The sequence below is a fragment of the Carex rostrata genome, chromosome 14 (assembly GCF_964058835.1).
Source record: "Carex rostrata chromosome 14, lpCarRost1.2, whole genome shotgun sequence".
In the NCBI taxonomy this organism is placed as follows: Eukaryota; Viridiplantae; Streptophyta; class Magnoliopsida; order Poales; family Cyperaceae; genus Carex; species Carex rostrata.
This window is the reverse complement of record NC_135931.1, coordinates 9,909,071-9,921,253: the sequence shown is the minus strand read 5'-3', so window position 1 is coordinate 9,921,253 and position 12,183 is coordinate 9,909,071. Positions and strand designations below refer to the sequence as shown.

Genomic DNA, 12,183 nt, shown 5'->3' with positions numbered 1-12,183 from the left:
GTCGTGTAGAAAGGTGAAAATTGTACACGGTTTTTTGTTTAAATAACAGTATAGAAAGCCTTGAGAGAGCTACACGGATTTTTTACTTAAAAATTCGTGTAGAAAGGTTATTCTAGGGTTTTGGTTATATAAAAGACATTCTCCTTCCAACAGCGCCATTTTGATCAATTAATACTCTCTCTCTCTCTCTCTCCTTCCAGCAGTGTCATTCTGATTTCTGTGCACAATGAGCTAGGATCTGAAATCTTTGAAGTTAATTTGTATTTCTACTCTCTATCTTGCTAAGCTTAGTCGTATATATATATATATATATATATATATATATATAGAGTACGGCTAACGCGCTTCCTCTAGCATATGGGCCGAAATGCTTCCGGTGGAAATTTGAAATTTCAAAATCCAAAAAGTCGATCTGAACCGTTCATCTTCTTCTCCATATTAATATCTGCTTGGAGACCAAATTTTACATTTTTCTGAATTTTTTTACTATTTATTAAGCCACTTTGAAAATTGCTGATCCAACGGTGGCTTACCAAACAGTAAAAATCAGAAGCTACCATTGGATCAACGATTTTCAAAATGACTTAATAAATAGTAAAAAATTTCAGAAAAATATAAAATTTGGTCTCCAAGCAGATATTAATATGGAGAAGAAGATGAACGGTTCATATCAACTTTTTGGATTTTGAAATTTCAAATTTCCACCGGAAGCATTTCGGCCCATATGCTAGAGGAAGCGCGTTAGCCGTACTCTCTATATATATATATATATTTCTCTTTTCTGTTACTAGCTTATTATTGCTTATTTAGGTCAATTATTAATTAATGCATGCATGCTTGATTTGTTATGATAATGTAAATAATTAGTGTAATGTGGATCATTTTTTGAAAGTGAGAAGTAAAGAAAACGCCTAAGGTCTCCATCATCATATCTGAGGAAAACCGTTGAAGATCAGTACTAACGCTTCCGCCTAAAGATGTCTGCACTTCAGAACTGTAAGATTTAAATTACTTTGCTATTTTATTTTGAATTTACGGATTCTGGATTGCTTGTGTTTTTTTAATTGCAAAACACGTCATAAATTATTAAGACTATCATTTTGTATCAGAGCCATCGTAAATTCATATAAGATGCAATAATTTTTTTTTTACGAAATTGATTTTCAATGGTTCGTATAAAAACTAGACAGATTCAACTAATTTTATATATAAATATTTTCTTATAATTTTGGATGAAAATTTTAAAGGAGAATTTTTATTCCCTATTATGTATGCACATATATGTTGATCAATGGATTCTTATTGGAGATGCAATATGTTGGAGACCTTTAACCAAGAGGCATCATGTCATGGTCACATGAGAGCTCCTTTTTTGGTATGTTGGATCTAATACGCCTTAGTTTGTATGAAATTTCGGTTCAAACTAGATCATAACCAAGAGTTTTGGCAATTTGAGCCCAACTTACCGAATTTTGGTCCAAAGGTTGATCATGTGGTTACTGAGGAGTATATGTTATGTTTTATCACATGAGATTGCATGTACAAAAGGCTTTGTATATATATATGTTGCATGAATTGTAATCTTCTACCTTTTCTTGTTACTAACTAATACCAAATTATAATTGTAGTATGGACCAAAGCAAAAGTGTTACACCAAGGAGCAGATCGACGATGTTAGATGTATGTGGACAAGACGGTTTCAATTTAAATTTTGTAATGCTCAATATGAATTTGTATAATTTTGTATAATTTAGTATACATAAATTATTTATACTGTTGTATAGTTTTGGAATTATGAGTTTAAAAGGCCTCTGTTTAATGTTTCTCTATTTTGGAATTCTAATTTTAAATGGCTAACAAAATTGAAAGCTAGCCAACAAAAAAAAAATGAGAAAAAAAAGAACAATTCTACACGGACATTTAACTAAAGTCCGTGTAGAAAGGTATTTAAACATAAAAAGAAAAATAAGAGAGCTATACAGACATTTAGCTATATATCCGTGTAGAAAGAGTAATCGTACACGAACATTTAGCTAAATGTCCGTGTAGAAAGAGTAATCATACACGGTTGTTTATGTAATAATCTGTGTAGCTCGGTTATTTTGAGAGTGACGCTGGCAAGCGTTTGTACACGGTTGTTTATGTAATAATCCATGTAGCTCTCGATAATCGCACACGGGTAAATATCCGTGTGTAAATATTCAAGGATTTCTACACCCTCACATTCTGCACGGCAAGAAATCCGTGTAGCTCTCCTGTTTATGTCCGTGTACAATCACTTATTCTGTAGTAGTGTTACCCTCATTATTACAACAAAGAATTTTTTCCCTTCGAGTTTCGACCCATGATCTCCCACATAGAGAATCAGCAAAGCTAATTGAGCATATCAAGTGATCATTGAATTCTTCAGGGGCCCTGGTGTAAATAAAAATAGGTACAATTTGAAGTACTTCCACCATTAAATACTAACCAAGTCAGACTTTCTAATTAACATATGAAATTAAGGTCTTCTTAATGAAGTTGTTTTAGGTGACTCTACTCCATGGTGTGTCAAACCCCAGCCTTCATCTGCTTGGAAGCTAGTTTGATTCTTATCATTCATAAATCATGAGATCAAGTTGCCTTATCTTTTGGATAAAATATTCCACTTGGTCGCTCTTTTGGTCTCATATGACCCTTTTGGGGTTTTACAATAATTTAGTTGCTCCTATGTCAAACCCTGTTGAAAACAATACTACTATCATATTCAGATATATATTCTGATTGCGCCATGTATATGCCAACTAAAGGCATCTGATATTAATTTCTTAATAAGAATGTTTAGCTATGGCTGTCAACCATGCTAACCAATTGATAGCTATTCTCTCTTGAGAGCTGCATGAAGGCTGTGAATTGTTGTAACTTTGCAGAAATCAAGTTATGATATGTAGAAACAGAACTATCATTCATGTCAGTACAGGCTGTTATATGATATGTAGTTATGTATTAAGTGTAAATTGGATCGAGATTCGGGTTTTTTAGATCACAGTGAAGGCTGTGAATTCATCTTATCGACTTAATTGAAATTTATAAGTTGGTAACTTATTATTTTCATTTGAGCTTAATTCGTAACTTTGCAGTGATATTTCTGTTGTAAATATCCACTAATATAGAAAAACATGTTAAGCAAATCAAAAGTTATTACTTTTTAAAAAAAAAAAAAAAAAAAAAAAACTTAGTAGCGGCTACCAGTTATTGCATTAAATAAAATCAAGTTTACAACTCACTCCAGTACCCAGGTACTCAGCACCGTTTACAACAAACCAAAACCAGTTCCTGTAATGTAATGTGAAAATAAAATAAAAGAACTATATATGATAGCTTTTGCCCATCATCATTGATCAAAAGCTATTACTAACAGCAGGGGAAGTTCAATCAAGCTATTACTATATATGATAGCTTTTTCATATTAGACTGAGATTTAACAAATAGGAAGTTCAGTCAAGAAAGTGCAGATTAGGAATTTTTTACAAATAAATATATTTGTAATTTCTTGAATTAAGTGAACTGTTATCTAATAGCAGTACGGTTCATTTCTATTTATGGCGTGAAAAAATTAGATCCTGTTTTTCGTATATGATTTGTTTGATGATTTGATACCTAACGTGATATATAACTCATATACATCAAAGTTCAGAAGGTCAGCCTCCTCAAAGATAATGCATTGAGAAAATAAAGCTTATTAAAAATTAAATCACAATCACACAAACACACACACACACACACACACACACACACACACGGTCAACAGATGTGACATCACAAGGTCATATAGCAATGCAACTGCCCATGGACTAATAGTAGGTCAGCCTATAAGGTACACTTGTTACCTGCTGAGGTTGGTTTTATTTCAACTGTGAAACTAACTCGGTTTTGACTTGACTTCACCCTTTGGCCTTCTTTGCCATATATCCATTTGTTTTCAATATCCTCTATCTTTGTTCTAATATTTTTTTTATCTCCTATTTTGTGGCGTCAGATCACAGAGAAAATATCTCAGAGGAAAATATGATGGGTTTACAAATCTTTTGGAAATCTATACAATTAAAATTTAAAACTGACAAGTGACAACAGTCAAAGAGGAATTAAAAAAAATGTTAAATGAGTGAAAGGACACCCATGGGCCACGGTGAGGACTCAATATGTTTGCTTTGTTTATGCATTTTATATCTCGGACATTTAAGACATGGTTGAAATTCACTGGAATGTACAAGTTTAATTTATCTATATATATATATATATATCCTTACGACTGTGCTGTGCATAGCTGTCTCTTCTTCTCCTTAATTTAATTGTTCAAAAAGAAGAAAGGAGGTATCTTATATATATTTTGAGAGATAATCTCTAGCCGTCTCTTGATCTGAGATTCTAGAGCTCAGATGAAGACAAGTGCCAGGAACACACATATTCTTAGGCTTGTCTGTATAAAAACAACACGCAAGTATTTTTATACTTTTTTTGTCAACCATACAAGAGCCTTTCTGCTCCCACTATCTCCTCTTTCTGAAAAGTTAACAACTTATAAATCGTGTGGTCAATCATTGCACTTAATTCAATTTCAAAAAATCATTCTACTTAATTAATTAACTAATGTTGGTTATGCATGCGCACAGTACAAGTTGTGATTTGAGATTTCTTTTAGTCCAAGTTTTTGTTCTCTATTAGAGGTCTTGCATGTGCCGTAGGAACATTTTATTATCTTTTCAAGTGCGAAAACATTAAATAAATCAAGCAGAGCCAAAATATGGTAAAAAAAATATTGTAGTAATTACAATATTCTTAGAATTAGCCGGAAAACTCAAGGAAGTAATAAATGGTCCATGTACATAGATTTTATACATCGCAACGGAAAATTATAGTTTGAAATTTAACAAATAATATAATTATATATGCCGACCAAGTATCACGCTAATGGAAAATCAAATTAATAGGACCTCCGTCAACTTATAGTTTAATCCTAAAATTGAAAATTCGAAATGCATTTTCTATATGAAAAGTACTTAACTCTCTGATTTCATGCAATATGAAATGGGCGTATGATGACTTTTATAAAAAATATAAATATATATATATATATATATATATATATAGAGAGAGAGAGAGAGAGGGGGGGTTGACTAAAATCAAAGTGGTAGTTTCTGAGCTTTGGTGCTACTAATTCGTTTTTTAATTTTTAAAGTTCAAAATGTTGATCCGAACCGTTCAAATTGTTCTCCATATTAAATTATGCTTGGATACCAAATTTTACATTTTTCTGAATTTTTTTACTATTTATTAAGCCACTTTGAAAATCGCTGATCCAACGGTGGCTTAACAAAACAGTAAAATCAGAAGCCACCGTTGGATCAGCGATTTTCAAAGTGGCTTAATAAATAGTAAAACAATTCAGAAAAATGTAAAATTTGGTATCCAAGCACAGTTTAATATGGAGAACAACTTGAACGGTTCAGATCGACGTTTTGAACTTTGAAAATTGAAAAATGAATTGGTAACACCAAAGCTCATGAACTACCACTTTGATCTTAGCCAACCTCTCTCTCTCTCTATATATATATATAGAGTTAGGCTGGGGTGCTATGGATAGCATAGTGGCCTCTATGCTACGGTTCAATATTCGAGTTTTCAAAATCCAAACGGTCGATCTGAACCGTTCATCTTATTCTCCATATTAATATCTGCTTGGAGACCAAATTTTACATTTTTCTGAATTTTTTTTACTATTTATTAAGTATTTTACAAAATTGTTGATCCAACGGTGGCTGCACAAAACAGTAAAACCGTTGGATTAGCGATTTTCAAAGTGGCTTAATAAATAGTAAAAAATTCAGAAAATTATAAAATTTGGTCTCCAAGCAGATATTAATATGGAGAATAAGATGAACGGTTCGGATCGACCGTTTGGATTTTGAAAACTCGAATATTGAGCCGTAGCATAGAGGCCGCTATGCTATCCATAGCACCCCAGCCTAACTCTATATATATATATATATATATATATATATGAAAAGTACTTATATTATTAATTGATCTTTGTTGTAAGGCATAAGTGACATATATGCATGACAAATTAAGAAGAAGACTACAATATAATTAATTTGGTCCTCCTACTTGTCGACATCTTAATTAATTAATTTATTAAATAATGACTATAAATTTTATAATTTTGTATGTTTATTCATTGCTTGCTATGTACAATATATGAGATCAATTGTTCAACCTTTTGGTTGGTAATTTATATTTGAATTATGGGAACTGAACCACAGAATTTACATATATAACACCTACGGTGCTGAGTGTTATACTGTTTTTATTGTAATTAGCCACTTACTGTGTTATTTGTATTTTCCTAAATTCAGATCACATGATCTCCACACCAAAATTACAATCATCCAACTCAGCGGTTGTGGTCCACTGAACTTTTGCTACTCTTTAATTATGAGGCTTAGCTCCTGAGTCCTGCCCAATGTGAAAGTAAAACCAGCCTTTTGATATTCCTGTATTTGATAATATGTTAATTATGCCGTTGAAAGTTTAAAATTCATCTCCCTCTCATGAAAACCACAATAATATATGCACTATAAATTAAAATTCTTCTTTGAGAATAAGATGAGGGTTAAAATCATTCAACTCACTTTTATGGGAGGCACAGGCACTGGGCTTCGAATGTAAATCCAAATTCTCTTAAAAAAATTGAAATAATTAAACGTTATCGATTTACTGTCAAGACTTCTTTTAATTAAGATGACAATAATTTACAGAAACCAGTAATGAAATAAAAAAAATATTGCTCAAACATGCTTCAAAACTGGAAACAAAATACGAAAAAATATATGGTGCCCCATGTTTTGTCCTCTCATTTCACCTACCACTTATAATGATTAATGAGTGAGGTCCATTATTGTGTGGGGGCCTAGTGTCATAGATGGTGGGTGAAATGAGGGGAGAAAGCAGGGAGCACTGTATAGAACAGATTAATTTGAGAAAGGAAATGAGAGAATTCTACAACTTTGCTAGTATTTGTTGTACAAGTTCAGGATTCTAGTTTTTGCCTATTTTCCGTAAAACAAATGATTAATCTTGTTACATCATGCTGCATTACTTCGATTCTTGGCGGTACCAAAATGGTATCCGAATCCGATAAAAAAAAAAATGAAGATAGAAGAACATAAACAAGGGAAGGTAAAAGGAGCCCAAAAAAACCGTGAAGTACTTTGAACTAATAATATTATCGTATCATCACTATCACATCAAGTCAACCCACTCTGATTTTTTATATTTATTTTCTCTTTCTCACACCCTCCTCTATTTGCTACTATAAAAACTACATCACACCTCATCGTTTTCATCGCCAAGCAATCATCTCACCTTCTATAGTGAGAAAAAAGGGAGACAGATCAGACAGACTGAGACAGAGCTAGATATGGGGCGAGCACCTTGTTGTGACAAGGCAACTGTGAAGAAGGGGCCATGGTCACCTGAGGAAGATGCAAAACTGAAGGCTTACATAGAAGAGAACGGGACAGGTGGCAATTGGATTGCGCTTCCAAACAAAATTGGTTAGTACTGAGTAGGAACTAAATGCACTGTGGCATTAAGATGAAGTACCAGAAGCAAATCGAGTAATGCTTGCATACATTATCAACTTATACTATACACACACAACGCACACACTATTTCTTGATAAAATATGAATTTCATTCACCAGTTTCCATTTTTTGTGGCAACTTTGAAGTTGTACAGAAAAAAGAAAAAAGAAAGAACAAACCTTTCAAGTTACTTATGAAACAAAGGAAAATACAGCCATTATATTTTGCTAAATATGCTATATATATTGTGTTATAAGTGTGATAGAAGCATACATGTTTATAGCTGCACTATTGAATTAATTAAAATTGCTTTTGACAATGGGGTTAATTTAATGTGATTGATATTGCAGGGCTAAAGAGATGTGGGAAGAGCTGCAGGCTGAGATGGCTGAACTACCTGAGACCCAACATAAAGCATGGAGATTTCACTCCGGAGGAAGATAACATCATTTGTAGCCTCTACATTAGCATTGGTAGCAGGTACAAAATCTCAGTTTAATTTATGCCTATAAATAATGTCTGATCAATATACGCTATCCATCAGCATTGGTACAATACAAATGAAAGAAGGGTATCAGAATCTTTTAATTTAGTTGCTACCCTACACACCACACTGGCTCCACAACTCATGTTCTTTGTTGAAATAAAAGATGAAACTTGGAAATTGGAATTTACCAAATGCCCTTTTCAAAAGTTCTCTGGGCAATAAACAAGTACCATCTGCTTTGTTTGAATGAAGCATTCATTTTTCTGACCAGTTTTGTTTTATTATCCGGCATCAGCTACAGTTATGAGAAACAGTGTCTCAAGAAAGGGGGAGGGGGATTACAACATAGTAAAATTCAATAAGTCAAATAAAATCACCTAAGCTAAGCCTTGTATAAATATACTATCACCAGTCTGACGCTTGTTGACATTTAATCTCAACATAATTAGCCTAACAATTGCAAGTTCATCTCTGATGTATCAGGTGGTCAATTATAGCTGCACAATTGCCAGGAAGGACTGATAATGATGTCAAAAACTACTGGAACACGAAGCTGAAGAAGCGTCTCCTTGGCCGGCGCAGAGACCCGTCTCGTTCTTCGCACCTCCAAACAAACAACCATGACCAAAGAGAACCATCAAATGAAAACGACAACAGCGCCCAAAACTTGAGTGCATCGGCTCTTGAGAGGATCCAGCTATGTATGCAGTTGCAGGGTCTGCCGTTACCTTTATTTCAACCACATGCTGACCCCCAATTATGGACTAACAATGCAATTAACCAAACCAAGAGTGACCATTTATCTGATGTGGTACTGGCTGAGCCTTCTTCCAACCCCCCGGTTAGTGAAAATGGTGTAGTTAGTTCTTTTGATGAGGGTTTATTGGATGGAATAGAGGCATTTTCTTCTCCTTCCAGTGGAGCAAACTCGAATATTAATGCAGTTGAGGCAGAGCTTCGGGGTTTGTTGTATGGTGAAGAGGTTCAAGTTAGCGACCAGAGTTATAACAGAGAAGACGACCTCGGGGTAGGAAACATGGAATGGTGGGATAATTATAGTAACAAGTCTCCTATGAGTTCATGGGGATATACTGCCGACCAAAACCCAGTTACCCAAGATTATGCTTCGCTATATGACATTTAAGAAATTGTCCAGTATAGAACCTGGATTTGTTACAAGATTAGTGTGGTTGTGCAGAAAATAGGGAAAGCATATCTAGTTTGTAATAGTAGGATACAATTATGTCTATTGTCTAGTCTTTTGTATTAAATATCCCTACTGTAAGGTGAGGGCCTTTCTTGTACCAACAAATAACCAGTGTTATATCTGAGAACATATGTAAGAATCATTATGACAAAAATAACATTTGCAAATGTTTAACTTCTTTATTTTCTTTTCCTGTGTAGAAAAACTGTGGTAGAAAAATAGTTTAGTGACAACACAGCCCCTTACCAAGTTATTATTTAAGCTTGAAACGATTAAAGTAAGGTGAACAAATAAATTGAAAAGAATTAAATCAATAAACATTAAACTAATTGATACTGTTCAAATTCCAAAATAGTTCAAATGATTATAAATCAAATCTGCCCAGCTATTAGTAAATGTTACAAGTCTAAACCATTGCATATGTTAATTTAAAATTTTAGTTAAAACTTATCTTTTGATCTTCTCACCAGTAGCATAGTAATTATAAAATTGCACATTTTACTTTCAAATTTAGACCTTCAAATAAATGGGATCTTTAAAAGCTAGGCTTATGGAAGCACGGTGGCGGTAGCTGGTAAAGGTTTTTTTTTTTTTCAAAAAAAAGATAGTTTTCACCAACATTGGACCAGCCATACACTACACCATGCCAAATACTGGTAATCCACATTACACCATACCAAATACTGGTAATCCACATTACACCATGCCAAGTACTGGTACTCGATTACCGTCTCAGCAGCATTGTAGCATTTCATTAGTACAAACAACAATTACTTAACCAAAAGATTACTTCAGATCTAACACAACAAAGAAAGCTTAATGCATAACAAAATATACATCACATGATATGAAATACCCAACTTCTATCAATCATATGGCAAGCCAGAGGCCACAAATTACAACTGACACAATAATACTCAAGCCTTAACAATTCGTTTAGGGAAGCAAGCCAAATCCACCCCGGCTTAACAGTTCACCTGAGATTAGATCTGAACGAGGAGGTAGGAGGAGCAAAAGGCACCGATCCATTGCCACTCAAATTCCCGATTTTACCCCCAGCGGTGGTAGGAGGGTCGGAGGCGGCTGAACTGGATAGCTCCCGCACTAAAGCGGAAAGCGCCTCGGGATTGACGCCCCGATCACAGAGAGCAATCAAGAGGGAGAGCGTGTGGCGGTCCAGGCCAGTGCCCAGGATCTGTGACACCTGGTATGCCAGGTCCAGGGACTCCTTAGCACTGTCCATGGAGAGTCGCTCTAAATCCCCCTCGGGAGGCTGACGTAATCAACCGAACTGGAGAGTGGCGGCAGTGGACACTGGCCGGTAGACGGTGGGAGGTTGATTTCCTTTTTTCTCTGTTTGGGGCCGAGAGGAGACTGGAGAGGGGCGGTCTGAAAGACTAAAATGAAAGCAATGAAGAATTAAATTTGATTTGGGCTTCAATAAATGGGCCTCGTTGAAGCTTTTTAGGCAATTCTTCGTATCAGGCCATAGTAAATTTTGATTTGTGAATTTCCTTTTTTCTTTTTCTTTTTAATTGGAGTATTATGGTGTCTGTGTGCTTGTAATGAAATGTAGCCCCTTTTATTCTTTAATACTAATTAATAGAACAGTTTAGACTATGTGTTGTGGTTTGGTAGTGTTCAAAACATTGTAGTTGGTGGTTTGGTTAGTTGAGTATTGACCGTGGACAGATTAATTCCTCTATATTGAAGCGTTGAGTAGTCATGAATTATAAAAAAGCTGATTGTTTTTATTAATGAAACTGGAACTGGCGATTATGTGTGTCACTCCTCCCAAAAAGAGAGAAAAAAAAATTATGTGAACTGAGGCGGAGTTAAAACTTTCAAATTATAAATGTTAAAAACATAATCATATAAAAATCTTATGTGTATGTGAGAGTCAATTTTATGACATCTATAACATTTTATTTAAAATTATATAAAAATTATATATAAATATAAATTTTGAAAACAAATGAGAGTCAATTGATTCTATTAACTAAAACCGTCCCTCTATGTAAGGCTCCTTTGTTTATATTTTTTCTATCTTCAGTTCAAAATGCAATGAACACTTAACAATATCTCTTTATATGGAAACAGATCGATTAAGAAGATAAAAAAAAATCTTCCACTAACGTAAAATCTGAGTCAGTACGTGATATCTAGTTTTGGTCTTGAATAAGTTGACTGATAATTTTGTTAAAGAAATTCTAAACTCGCACGCATCTGTATTTAGATTTTAGATAGTACAAAATAAATAGGTTCGGTTAGATGGTTAGTACCAACAAAATTTGGTGTTTATTATTGCTTATTAAAGAAAAATTATATCAGCTGCCTTGCTTAGGGCTGTTTAATTATGAGTCGAGTTCGAGTTGAGGTGAGTTTGTATTTGCTAAGTTGAGTTTGAGTTACTAATTCAGTTCCGAATTAGAAATTCCAATTTGAAATCAACTCGTGAACAACTCGAGTTGAGATGAGTCGACTCGTGACTCATAATGTAGTAAATTGTGAGACAATCTAATTTAATTCTAAAGAAAGAAATGTTGCATTGTTCACTAAAATAATACATAATGAGACAATAGTCAATACATAATTAAAAAATTACGAAAATATTAAAATAATGCATAATTAAAAATTACTAAACATATAAGGTTTAGTCATTTTTTTTTTTAGTTTCAAGTAACAATACAGTAGATTGTGGAAAACGTGTATAAGGTTTGAGGACGCAAAAATTAGAAATATATGGATTAGAGTTTAGTGTGAGTCCAATCCAACTGATTCCGAACAAAATTGGGAATAACTTGAATTTGATTTATAAGTCAGTTAAGTTAGTTTTAACTTGAGTTAATTTTAACTCAAATTAT

At 33.8% G+C, this 12,183-nt stretch overlaps 2 protein-coding genes across 2 annotated transcripts; one reads left to right on the top strand and one right to left on the bottom strand.

Annotated features, from left to right (window-relative positions):
* Positions 1-7,389: 7,389 nt before the first annotated feature.
* Positions 7,390-9,490, top strand: LOC144565654 (transcription factor MYB36-like). The gene is made up of 3 exons (XM_078315471.1): positions 7,390-7,595; positions 7,976-8,105; positions 8,596-9,490. Exons 1-3 carry the CDS (start codon positions 7,460-7,462, stop codon positions 9,254-9,256), a joined length of 927 nt encoding a protein of 308 aa, XP_078171597.1. The 5' UTR covers positions 7,390-7,459; the 3' UTR covers positions 9,257-9,490.
* A 627-nt stretch (positions 9,491-10,117) lies between these two features.
* On the bottom strand, positions 10,118-10,711 carry LOC144565655 (mitotic-spindle organizing protein 1-like). The gene has a single exon (XM_078315472.1). The coding sequence runs from the start codon at positions 10,560-10,562 to the stop codon at positions 10,293-10,295; it is 270 nt and encodes an 89-aa protein (XP_078171598.1). The 5' UTR covers positions 10,563-10,711; the 3' UTR covers positions 10,118-10,292.
* Between the last annotated feature and the right edge of the window lie 1,472 nt (positions 10,712-12,183).